We start from the raw sequence: 13,907 nt of genomic DNA, 5'->3' as shown, positions 1-13,907 counted from the left end.
ACTTTTATCTTAAGGTGGGGATGAGAGGAGGAAGAAAAAAATTACCTTACATTAGGGTGAAATTGTGTCTTTTTACTGGGTGGGCTTTCCTTCCTTTTTAAAATAGTTTTCTTTTGCTAGATCTTCCTCTTGTCCCCATCAGTATGGCTTTCTACAAATATACCAGTCCATAAATAGTTTTACTGCTTACGTAAATACAAAGTGAATCTTTGGAATTAAAACAGTTGGAAGATGGTTTGCTAATTCTGTGCTTAATATATTCCTAATACAAAATGGCTGTCAACTTATTGTCATTAAAAGACCTCTAAACACATATATATACAAACTGGACATAAATGCATACATACTCATTACTTTGGAGATAGTTCTTGCCCTCTTGGGCATTTCTCTCTTCTGCCTTAGTACCCAGCCTTACTATAATGCATAAAATAAGCACTTAATAAAAATGTGTTGAATTGAATTGATTTCTCCTTTTTCATTTGACTGTTCAGGATGTACATGCTATATTCATTTTGATCTATGGTTCCATGATCTTATCACTCAGTTCTTTGTGGTCCTAACCACAAATACCTCTGCATCAGTAGCACCATCTTCCCAAGGGAAGAGCTCTGTCACTGTGGCATTCTACAAGGCACCAGTACAATAGTCATCAATTAACAAATATTCACTGAATGCTTACTCGATATAATACTCTGCACTAGAATTGAGTTACACTCTGGCTCTATATGTGGGGAAAGAAACCATCACTTTAGTGATAATTCTACTCTCCCCTGAAGAATTAGACTCAAAGAACTTTTCTAGGGACCCATTCCATGGCTAAAGAGGAAATAAAAGAAAGTGTGAAATTCCATTGAGGAAAGAGTGATGGAAAGGTCTGATAGGGTTAAGGAAGATTGCCTAAACTTGCTATCTTGGGGAAAGCATCATAGACTAAGTAGAAAATTGTAATTCATTATAACTGTGTGCACATTAACGGCAAGCATGCCATATATTTTCTTTGGCAAAATATGTAGATCTTTTGAAAAATTAATGACATACTATCATTCTTAGTTTAAACCACTTTGTAGCTCTTTAATCTTATAAAGAAAATGTTCCCATTTCCACATTTATTAGGATAAGTAAAATTCTATTTTAATATTTTTATTGATTGTATTTCCTATAATATATGTAGTACTTTAAAAAATCTGCCTCGTAATAATTTCTTTTATCCTTAAACGATCCACTGAAAGTCCAACTTAATCAGTTTTAGATAATGGAACTGAGAAATAACAAACATTTTCTTTCTTGTGGGATCACGTGAAAAATCTAAAAATGAATTCTGATCAAATCCAACAGATGGCAGTGATGTTATAAATTAATCACAGAAAATTCTGAAGGTGATTTGGTCCAGCGACTAATTTGAAGCAAGGTCTACATGCTAATCATGACTATTAAAGTAAGCGTGATTAACTTGATGGAAAGGTAATAGGCAAATATGCTTTGTGATTTTCCTTAAAAACATATTCAGTTTTCCAAGAAATAACCATCACAAATTCCAAGAAGTCATAAAAATAGTTCATTCTCCAACAGGGTAATAAAGGAAATACAAAAAGCTAACGATAGCACTGCAATTATTTGATTACATCGTTTTTTCTTCTAGGCAAAATCCCCTCTTTTCTTTTTCCTTCAATAGTGGTAGCTGTTTCAACTTCTATATTCCTTTCTATCTGTTTACATTACTTCACTTCTTTGATGATTCTTGTAGTAGTTAGCAAGGCTGAGGCTTGCTAAAGAGTATAATGTCATCTGCAAATCAGACCAATTAGAAGATCTCACCATCAATGTGGAATCCTTTTCTTTTTAGACTGCAAAGGACATTCTTCATGATAATTGCAAACACCTTTGGCAAGCATACTCTCCATTTTAGTTTTTCCTTGAGATAGAGAATCTCTGGGATTTCTATTGAGGAGAAGTAAATAATCTTAACATAGGACTGACAGACATCTTTTTGGAGGAGAATGTTGAAGTCTGTGTCAAATTTTATTTTGCAATTAAAGAAATGAACACAGTTGGGATCTTGTATTCTCTGTACTTTTCAGCTGTGTGATTGTTAAGGATTGGTCAGTTGTAAACAACAGCCAGTAAAAATCTGAATGCTCCTTTCTCATATTTTAAGCAAGAAAACCCTAGGTAGATTTGTAGATCATTCTCAAAAACATCTTTAAAAGATGAGAAAGTAAGCATATGAGATGATAATTGCTGATGTCTTGTATGATTGTCCCAAGCACTGGAATAGTATGAGGGCTTCCTCAATGAGATCCACAACGACTTAAAAGAAATCAGTCCAAAAATTACTTTGGAAAAAACCAAATTCACGAAGACTGCCTGCCTACAGACTACAAAATGCAGTATCATGGGCACTTCAATGAGATTGATTATTCGTACATAGATCTTGGACAGACAATGCAAACGGAAAGTAAGCTAGCCCCAGCACTCAATGGGAAAATGGATTTAGACCATTCAGGACACTGAATTTAATCCCTTAATCTTACAGACAAAGAAACTAAGGGTTGATGATTTAAATGATATTAAGGTACTTCTTGACCCAAAACTCCATTTTAAAAGTTCCGTATTCTTCTGATGATGAGACCACAGTCTTCAAAGAATCAAAACTGAAAGTGACCCAAAAGGATCTAAATCTAGGTCAAGCTATGCTTCATTATTTCTTAGACACATCTTCATGAACTACAATGCTTCACGGCTTAGAAACCAAGCCAGAGAGACTTTCTCCTTTCATACTAGGAACTCACACCTGGGAGGCCCCATTCCTTTTCATTAGTCACTTCCTGGGGTGTACAGAGTATTTGGGAGGACTAGCGCCTCTGGTGTGACAGCTTGCTGAATCCTTTTCAGGGCTGCTCATCCACCTTTAGTGTCCACCTACATCTCACCTCACCAAGAAGTTGTAGCAGGCACAGTGGCCACATCCCAATAAAACTGTTTCAGCAGATGGGTTAAATCAGGTTGAGGGTAACTGACAGGCCTCCAAACTGTCATTGAGCTAGGTGAGTGTCTACACTAAGCATGTAAAGACTTCCCTCTGCAGAAAGGACTCTTGAGATAAATGTATTCCAATGTTCATGAAGTGGCTGAAGCAGGCACTGTGGAGCACTCAGAACTTGGTCAGGCTTCAAGACGCTAAGATCATCCATGTCTTGATTTTTGTCCTGCCGCTGGCTTTTGATGATTCAGGAAGAGAGTAAGGCTGATGACTTTGTCCACCTCTGCCTCACTTAAATTCAATTCATGCCCAAGTCAAAACAAAACTGTGATCACGGGTGGTATAAGTGGTCCTCTTCGAAAATGGACAGACAACAGTTACTACATCGGTGTTAACAAATAGCATTAATAAACAGTAACATTCTGTCTATGCCTCACTCCTTGGCTACCCACTCACCGGTCGTGGTACTCCTGTAAACATCCCCCTTCTTTACCATCCTCCGCATCCCACTTCTGGAGCCGTAATCAAATCAACTCCATCACTGCTCTTTAAAAGGAAAATGACAACTTGCTCCCCTATAGCTCCATTTCCCATCTCTGTAATATTCCACACCAAAGGATCTTCACCTCATCACCACTCCTCTATATGTCCTAGCTCCTCTTATTAGCACACTTGCTCCTTGAGGGCAGGGACTGTCTTCTCCTTGTGTTTATTTTCTCAGCACTTACCACAATGTTTGGTACATGGTAAGCACTTAATAAAATCCTTTTCCATTCACTCACATGGTGGATTTAACTAAGTTGTAACATATGAATAGCCCCCATCTGTATAGTATTTTAAGGTTTTCAAAGTGCTATACATATATTATCTCATTTGATATTACTAATCATGACTTGTGCACAAGTACTAAAGGATACTCATCTACAACTCATCCCTTGTTCTCATCAATTTGGATACCTCCAATGATGCCTGCCCAACTTATTCAATTCCTGTTTGTGTCTGCCCATAATTCACATCCAAACAACATGGCAGAGGCCTTCTTTGCTTTCTCCGCATGAAGTTAGTAGTGTACCACTCAGACTGTCCACTTGTTATCCCTTGTCCTCATCAAGTGATCTGTTCATCTTCTCTTCCTGATTATTTCCCTGATTATTCTTCCCTGATTATTTCACAGTGAAAAAGACATTTTGTTAGAAGAGAAACTTTAAGATGGTGTTTTGCCCTGTTCAAACCATTTTTTTTCATAATCAAACAATAAGTTCAATGGAATTTTGTATACTCATTGATCTCATTTGTTGTATATTTCCATTGACCTCTGTTTGATGTTCATTTTTGGTTCTTTGGAGACTGAGGTGTTCTGTATTTCTCAGCTACACAAATACCACTAATAGATTACTGTTATTTAAAAGATGAGCTTTTGTTACTGGAAGAAGTTTGGGATCATTAAATTTTAAGGTTCCTGAAGGCAGTCCAGTTGGTGCTCCTCCTCCTGTTTAATTATGGGCTCATCTCATTGTCCATTCCTCTGAAATATGGACAAACCCAATAGGTTGTACAGCAGCATGTTCTAATCTGGCATTTAGACATACATCATACATTTGGTCTTTACTGTGTTGTTCATCAGATGAAACTTTTTAAATCTCATGGATCTCTTTCAGAAGGTTTTCAATGTTCCAGAGCTTAACACAACTTGTATAATGCCATCTACAAAACAGGACAAGAATCTCAGTGCCTTACAGGAAATTCCTTTTCAATCCAGGCTCTGCACTAGATCATCTCCATCAGTGGTAATCTTGTGGTAAGCACAGATCTTCCTATGTTATTATACCATACCTGATGTTTATGAATACCATTTCTGTTATATTTTTTGAGAAATCTTGAGTGATTTTGATGTATGGAGAGGGAAATACCTTGTTGAAAGAGAGCTAGTGTTTTGTTAAACAAAATCAGATACTTTTTTGGTAATCAATAGTTAGAGTGAGATTTTGTATTCTTTTCATCTTTCAGTCAACTTAGAGGTGACAAAGATGTGGTCCATTGTAGAATATTGTATGTGAAAGCCTGCCCATTTGTTCATTAAGGAGATCCTCAATTTGTACAGATGGGAAAGTAGGCTTATAGATTGATGGTTATTGATGTTTTTTAGTTGCTTTTTTGGTATTAATAAGGCGTGAGGTTTTCCCCCACATCTTTGGTATCTTTCCATCCTTGAAATACCTTGTGAATAAGTCCTTCAATATCCTTATAATTACACTGCCTCAAGCACAAATCTCTACGTAAACTTGATCCAATCTGGCTGCTGTTCTCTTCTTTGCTCTCTTTAGTACCATTTCTCCTTGTTCTATAAGTATGTGTAGGGCAGTGAAGTTCGAGTCCAAGTATGGTGGCTTGATTGTGTGATCCAAGTAGAGTCCTTGAGAGTGAAAAGGTAGTTGCTGTTATTTCAGTTGAGTCTGACTCTTTGCGACCCCATTTGGAGTTTTCTTGGCAAAGATATTGTAGTGGTTTGCCATTTACTTCTCCAGCTCATTTTATAGATGAGGAAACTGAGGCAAACAGGGTTAAGTGACTTGCCCAGCATCCCACAGCTAGTAAGTGTCTGAGGCCAGATTTGAATTCAGGAAGAAGTCTTTCTGACTCCAGGCCCAGTACTCTATCCACTGTACCACCTGGCTGCCCCAATAACAAAAATAGCTTGTTATAAAAATTCTTTGTAGATCTTTTCCAATTGTCTGATGCTTTGGTCTGTCTTCCATTTTTTCCTCCTTAAAAGCCCCAGTGAAGACTTTGATCAGTTGAATCTTTTGCCATGCTTGCTTTAAACTTGTTTTGCCCTCTGCTACTTCTATTAGATGATGCTGTGAATTATTCTTTGTAAGACTTTTCAAAGAAGTTTATATTCTAAATCAGTACTGCCAAGGGCTGCCCTCTCCCACTTGGCAAGAAAGTCAGATGTTTGCTGAATTAGGTGCCTTTTATGCTCATTTGTTCTTGTGTCGTAGACATTCATTTACATTGACTAAACTTCTGTATAAAGCATTATAATTGGTGTAGGTGCTGTGAATGCTGATATCATCTATGAAATATCAAATGTCACGTCTAGACAGATGACTCTTAGGTCCGTTTGTCCAGCCCTAACGTTTCTCCTGACTTCTTGCCTTGTATTTCCAACTGCCTATTGGATATTTTGAACTGGATGTCCTGTAAACATCTTGAATTCAGTATGTGTTCCCCTAACCCTCCCCTTTTCCTAATGTCCTTGCTACTGTCAGTGGTATCACCAACCTCCCAGTTCCCCAGGCTCAAAACCTAGGTATCATCCTCACCTGCTCACTCTCTCACCCCTCATATATTTAACTGTTGCCAGGTCCTGCCAATTTTACCTTCATAACATATGCTCATATATGCGCTCTTTTTCTTCTTTGACATGACCACCATCTTGGTACAGGCTCTCATCACCTTACCCCTAGACTATTGCAAAAGCCTTCTGGTAGATCTCCATGCTTTCAGTTTCTCCTCACCAATTCCATTCATCTCAGGAGCAAAACTATAAGGGATGGATGGATGGAGCTTGTGATCTTTGTTCCCTGCCAGGAACAGAGTCACTGCTCTTCCTCTACATGTGTAGGCCACCCAATAAAATGTAAGTTCCTTGTGAGCACAGATGGTTTCATGTTTTGACTTCACATCTACAGCCAGCTACAATTCCAGGCACATAGCAAGCACTTAATAAATGTTTGCTAATTGGGTGATGAAGCGATCTTTTCCTGTACTAAAAATAAGTATTATTTTGTAATGTTCTCACACACTGTTGGGTTTTTAACCCACTCCCACCCCTTTTCCTTTTGAGAATTGCCCTTCTCTCACACCCCCTAATAAATAGTACTAGGAGAAAAGAGGTTGGCATACTCTTTTCTTTTCATACCACTATTACTTGCAGCAATGACTAGCCTCCTTCAAACTGCTTCTGCCCTGGTTGTTGTTATCTAGGGACTGTCATGCCACACTCTTTCTTTTTCTTCCACAGTAAGTTCAGTCCTGGATTTCACTACTCTAAACTCTGTCCCCTCCAAATACCCCTGCCTGACTTCCAAATTCCTCAGCCTCAAGTCCCATGACAGCTATCTTCAGTCTCCTCTGACCACTGACAGGACTGGTTATACTTTAGCTCCCTGCTCCCCAACTTTCAGGATTTACTTATATAAATTTGCCTGAGGTGCTCTAATTTCTAGTTACAACTCTAGCAAAAGAGAATACAGATCACCATGTCACTCTCTGGGAACTTTCTACAACCTCTGGACTCACAAAAGAGGTCTCCCAGGAATCAGGGGAATAGTTTGCCTCACCCACCACTGATCAAGTATGGATTGCTGGGTTTATGCCTTCTGTTAACCCCAAGGTGTGTCTTTTCTGCTTGTATCAGCACTTCCCACTGGTCTAGAAACTCCTGTAACAAGCCACATTGTCCCTTTGGCAGAGTCTCTCTGGGCTTAAATGAAGAGGATTAATTATATTACCCAGTATTGTTTCCTTCGACTTTCAGGATATTGGAATGGGACTGGTGGTGAGTGGCAGTAGAGAGAACCATGTCTTCCCCAGGAGCTATACTGGGAAGAGAAATTGCTTCAGTCCTTTATTAACTAAGGTATTTAAATCTTTTGAGTGGTTGGCAGCATTGTAACTCAGCATATATTTACGAAGATCAAGAATCATTTAAATGGATTTTTACAGAGATTAAACAAATTGAAGCTACTGATAATGGGATTAGAGAAAGTGGTGGGGAGAGGAGGAAACAAGCTTTTATTAATTACCTACTATGTGCCAGGCATTTTACTAATAAGCATTTCACAAATATCTCCCTTGAGGTACTACAGATTACAACATTTCCTTTTATTTCTAGGCTATTCTTATACATTCAGACTTGCTTACAATAAACTCACTAGATTTGCCATTAACTAATATACAAAACTCAGCTATTAATGAATTGGTTCATTTAAAGAGCATGAAGTCAGTATCCAGTACATGCCAGACCCTGTGCTCAGCACTGAGAATACAAAGACAGAAACAGACAATGCCTGTCCTCAGGAAGCTTAAATTCTTCTGGGGGAATATAACGTATTCACGGAGAAGTAGATAAAAACCTATCCAAAGTAAATTCAAAGATGGTGGGGGTTGGGAAAAGGTAGTAGCTACCTGGGAGACATCAGCACAGCACAGAGAGGATAGAATGCAGTCTAAACATGGAGATGGAAGGTAGGTGTGTACAAAGGCATGTAGATAGGAGATTAAATGTCCTGTCTGGGGAACATCAAGTAGTTCCAGTATGACCAGAACACAAAGCGAGCGAAAGGGGAAGTAAGGTGCAGTCAGCCAGGTCAGGTGGGCTGGAGCCAGAGAGGGAAGGGCTTTTAATGCTGAACTGAGGAGTTTGGAATAAATGACAGGAACCACTGGGGCTTCTTGAGTGCTGGAGTAGCAAGGGCAGATTTGTATGTTAGGAGTATTACTTGGTAGCCATGTGGAGAAGGATTGGAGCATGGAGCAAGCAGGAAAGCTAATGCAATGGTAGAGAAGAGTGGGGATTAAGGCCTGTAGTGAAGTGGAGATTTTGGATCTAAACAAGAGAACAAGAGATACCGTGGAGGATGGATTTACAAGAGTGGCTGGCAACTATTTGGTTACAGGGAGAGCAGAAGAGAGGAGGAAGGGTCAAAGATAATTCTGAATTTGCAAACGAAGATGCCTTCAACAGATAAAGGGAAAATCAAAAGAGGAGAGAATTTGGGGGGGAAAGATGAGTTCTCTTTAAATTTGACATTTACTTGAAAATGTCCCATAGTTGGAGTAGTTGAAATGTGGGACTAATGTGCAGACAGAGACTAGGACTGAATATATAGATCTGAGAGACATCTGCATAGAGGTGATCCCATGGTTGCTGATGAAGAAGGAGAAAGACAGACCCTCAGGCAGAACCTTGGAAAGGAGAGCCATAAATGATGATCCAACCAATAAGGAGTAGCAATCAGAAATGTAAGAGGAGGCACAGAGCTTCACTGTTATGAAAACCTAGGTAAAATGTAGGAGAAAAGAGTGTTAAATAGCATCAAATGCTTCAAAGAGGTCAAGAAGGAAAAAAGCTGAGAAAAGACAAGCCATATTTAAGAGATCATTGGCAAAGAGTAGTTTCAGCTGAAAGGTGTGTATGGAAGCCAGAATATAATGGAAACAGGGAAAAGTCAAGAGAAGAAATGGAGATAAGTTTAAATGTCTTTTTTATGACTGAGAAAGGAACTAGACGTATAGGAAGATGGCATGAAGGAATGGTACAATGAATTGGAAGGTTTTGGGGTTTTTTTTAAGGAAGGGGGAAATGCAGATATTTGTAAGCAGCAGAGAAAGAACCAATAGATAGGAAGGGGTTCAAACTAAATGATTCTGGGAACAAACTGCCAGAAGAGAAGGAAGGGGACAGGATCATGGAAATAAAGTAAAGGTATTAGTGACGAGAAGGGCTACCTTTTCATCAAAATTAGAACAAAGGAGAAGGTGGAAGATGTTGTTAAAAGGTCGAGATGTAAAATAGGGGAGAGGTGAGAACTCAATAGCAGTGACCTCTAAATATCTTGTGAGAGTAGAAAGATTTGGAACGGCCATTGGAGGAGATACAATTATACCGAATTATGGAAGAATAAATGGATTGTCTGTATTATAAGGGTCCAGCTGAGATCAGATAACAAATTTGCAGCAGAACCAGTCAGGATGGTTGTGTAACTTCTTCCAAAACCACCAAAGAACATTTGAGTAAAGGTGGAGAAGCTAAATGGTGGGAGTGGGAGTGGGGTAGTAATCCAAAATTTGGGTTTCATAAAGGATAAATGATTATAGATTAAGGGGTAAGGATTTCAGTGAAGAGGGTAGTGTATAGCTGAAGTGGTTAACTAGAAGCTAAAGACTGGGAAGGGAGGAGAATTAATTAAGGATACAGGATAAGGGCAATGGCCTGGTAAAACATTGAGAGATGGAAATACTGGAGATTGTTGTGAGGAAGAAGAATAAGTATAGGAGGAGTAAAGCATAGGGAAAAAAAGAAGGAATTTTAGAGTTCTTGTGCATAGAAGTAGTGATGGTGAAACTCAGTAGATTGTGAAATGGCCATGCTTGTGTGTGGCAGAGGTTTACCCTGAGGGTGGAGGGCATGGTAGTTGAAAAGATTGATGAATCAGAAGGTCAGAGTGTTTGAGAAGACATTGATAATTATATGGCCAAGGATGAGGGCAGTGGTTGGAGGGGAGAGGAAGACTGTGAGCCAGGTGCTAAATTCCCTGAAAAAGGAAGAAGAATGATTTGGGGACAGAGATGATTGCCATCAGGATTTGGAGAGAGTCATCTGTCTGGTTCAAGAGGACGTCAAAGGAGGACAGGTTGCTATGTGTTAATGGCAGAGAGATGGTGTGGAGGTGGCAGTGGGAAACAAGTACACCTACACTTCTTCCAGGGATTGTGAGAGAAGGTACATCTGGTACTGAAGGAAATGAACAAGGATTACAGTATCTTTTAGAAGTAGGGGTAAAGCCTTTGGAGAGTGGGGGTGCAGGGAGGGGAAGGGATGCTAGAGGATGGCAGGAGTGCAGGAGGAAAAGAGGAAAGGAAATGGAAAGAGTACCATCTTTGGAGTCAAAGTACTTGAGTTAGAATCTAGTTCTGATATAGTTTAGCTTTAGTCAAAGTAACCTAGGCTCTCTGGGCTTCAGTCTCTCATCTGTAAAATGTTGGGGTTGGCCTCTGAGTTTCCTTTCCACTCTGTCTCTATGATACTAAGTTTATTTAAAATACCAGAACAAGGATCCTCAAAGGCATAACAGGAGAGCCCAGAGCTGGCTAGGGATCAGTGGGGGATGGGACTATGGTAGATGGTGATTAGAAAACCAGGGTTAATATCAGGAGAAGGGTAATGGCCTTCTTTTAGGCAACCCACTTCCATTTTCCTGGTTTCAGGAGAAAAAGAGATAGGTGTTTGCTAGCCATGTTCACCTGTGGAATATAATGATGAGAACCAGGAACCGAAAAGACAAAGGTTTCTGAGCAGCCAAAATACATACTGCAAACCCCATGTACTTTCATTTATAGGAAAAAAGGCCTTCCTTGAGAGCATATTTAGTTTTACTTTACACATAACTCTAATGGATCTGGTCATTGCTTTCCCAAGCCCTCACAAACCAGGAGCAGAAAATGAGGAGGGGAGAGTGGTTGCTCCAGGCAGATCCTCTGACGGGATTGAGGAATTATAGCCAAGAGGGAGGCAGAAAACAGGTTTACAAACAGTATTGAAACAAAAGAAAACACAGGAGGTACAGGCGATGGAGTGACAGCATGGCTCAACAATCGGTATTCTCAGTGATGATGGCAGTAAGCCATCAAGAAGAGGTGAAATTCTGCTTCATGTATTTAAGGTCAGAGATAATTATATTTCCATTTACTATAATTATAATGTAAAAAGGAAACAAACTTTCATGCTTAAGTTTATTTGGAAAATGATACTGGCAGAGAAAGAACTCAGGGCTTTGTTACTGTCGTTGTTTTTACTCTATCAATGCTATTAACTTCTAGATAATATAGCCATTTAAAAAAACCTCCTGCTAAAGTCCTAGTCTAGTATTTTTATGGCAAGGTGGTAATTCTGCGCTCTGAACAGATTGGAATTTAATCTTTTAAAAGTCACAGTAGAAAAGTATTTTTAAAAATTAAAATAGCATTTCTTCCATGTTTTGGATTACATTATCCATCTGTTTTTTGTTCAGTTGTTTCAGTGATGTTCAAATCTTTATGACCCTATTTGGGGTTTTCTTGGAAAGATACTGGAATGCTTTACCATTTCCTTCTCCTCACTTGACAGATGAGGAAATTGAGCAAACAGAGTGTGTGACTTGTCCAGGGTCCCACAGTAAGTGTCTGAGGCCATATTTGAATTCAGGAAGATGAGTCTATCCACTGTGCCACCTAGCTACCCCCACATTATTCATTTCACATTAGATCTATATTACAGGATGAATTTATGAATGAACCATTCTAAAGGGCTTGTTAGGAGACCTTTATATCTTAATGACTAAATATTTTTGCTTTTATTACTCTTGTTAAACCTAGAAGTCTTCCACCTGATAACTTAAAATTTAGCAAATAATGGCTAAATTTAGTGTTTTCCTGATAATTTTTTTCATCAATTCAAGTGACAATTTATATAAATTTTTGTCAAGAGTGTTAGAATTTTTGACTAAAGTTAGTTTAGAAGGTGAGTAGAAATAGTAGCTATATAGTTAGCCCTTATTCATAACCCATCTCCTTTACCCGAAGAAGAAACACAGGAAATCAGAAAGAATAATGGATAATGAGTTAAAATGAATAGTCGCAATTAGGAATATGAAGGAACAAAGCCTGGTCCAACAGATGAGAAATTTGTGTTATAGTACTTTACCTTATTTATTTTCATAAGGATTTAAATATGAAAGAAAAGTCAAACAATATTTAGTCCTTTTTTTTATTTTATGCACGATGATTATAAAGAATTACAAAAAGATTACATAAATGATAGGATCTTCAAAATGAGTAGGTCTGAACTGAATGGAAAAACTAAAAGGAAAACTGTTATTTCAACAATTAGCTCATGGCCAGTTTCCTATGAATTTCTTTAAATCTTTGTAAAGATAAAATCCTGGACATATTTTATTACATCAGAATGGTTATTCCAGATGCCTTAGAAAAGCTAGATAACTTTTTAGTACCTCTGGTACCCAGCCTCACCAATGTGATTATATTGAACTTTTAGTAAATTTGTTATATTGAAACAACTACTTACTACGACATGATATTCTAGAAGTTTTGCATGCTTTTGTGAAATAATAACGAATATTAATTTGAGAAATTACTGAACATGTCAAAGATTATTAATGGGGCTGTTATTTTTCTTTAATGCTATTTATTTTGCCACTTTAAATCTTGTTATTTCATTGTCAAGGAGAAATGGAAAGGCAGAAAGATTGAGGAAAGGGAAGAAAAAATGAGTAAGAAAAAGAGAGATGGTGTGTGTTTGACGGGCATTTTTTTCTAAGTTAAAAACATTAATTTTAGTAATACTATCACCACAGACATATGTTTGTAAAAGATGGCAGTTCTTGTACCAAAGAGATAAATTATTATATTCTTCAAAAATTTCCTGAAAACAACTTGTATAATGTTTTGTAGAACAACCTTGGTATCTAGATAATGATTTCTAGAATAGGCACCAGCATTTTCCTATAGGACATTCTTTTCACATCTTAATTTCTTTCTAGTATTTCAAGATTATTTTAAAAATTATTTTTACATTATTTTCATATTTCAAAAGAAATTATTTTTATTTGTCCTTTAACTGGCATTTACTATTTTGCCTGAATCAAATAGTCTTCACAAGTTCACCAATCCAGAAAATGGGGATTTTGTCAGTGCCGCCAGTAAGATTTTTGGGTTTTTTATGACTCATTATGCTTGTATAAGTGATCTGGAGGGATGGTCTACAACAGACCACCTGGGAAGATTAAGAAAATTACTTTGAAATGAAAAGATAGTCATTGGGACAGCCTGCAGTGCTGAACAGTCAAGTGACAAATAAGGGCACAAAATCTTTAGACTTACTTTGCATTGACTTGATTCCCTGTTGTCAGATTAGCCAGCGCGAGAGAGGCTGCTTCTTTAATATCATCATTTTCACTTTTCAGCAATTGGACTATCTGTGGGATCCCTTTAAAAATACAGATCAAAAATGTGACTAAGCAAATTATCAGACACTAGAGGATAATACCCTGGAGAAGGAAATGGCAAACTATTCCAGTGTCTTTCCCAGGGAAAAAAACCACCTAAAATGGATCACAAAGAGTTGGAAACGACTGAAAATGAC

At 38.1% G+C, this 13,907-nt stretch overlaps 1 protein-coding gene across 5 annotated transcripts in view; it reads right to left on the bottom strand.

Moving 5' to 3' along the window:
* ARMC3 (armadillo repeat containing 3) overlaps nt 1-13,907 on the bottom strand; it is a 129,532-nt gene that overhangs the window by 55,041 nt on the left and 60,584 nt on the right. For all 5 annotated transcript variants that reach the window (XR_011976667.1, XM_072651702.1, XM_072651703.1 and 2 more), the window contains one exon: nt 13,646-13,751. Coding sequence is in view for 4 of the 5 variants with exons in the window: in XM_072651702.1 (XP_072507803.1) it covers nt 13,646-13,751 (106 nt within the window). In the remaining variant the exon portion in view is untranslated. The remainder of the gene's footprint in view (nt 1-13,645; nt 13,752-13,907) is intronic.

The sequence above is a fragment of the Notamacropus eugenii genome, chromosome 3 (assembly GCF_028372415.1).
Source record: "Notamacropus eugenii isolate mMacEug1 chromosome 3, mMacEug1.pri_v2, whole genome shotgun sequence".
In the NCBI taxonomy this organism is placed as follows: domain Eukaryota; kingdom Metazoa; phylum Chordata; class Mammalia; order Diprotodontia; family Macropodidae; genus Notamacropus; species Notamacropus eugenii.
This window is presented reverse-complemented; position numbering and strand designations above follow the sequence as displayed.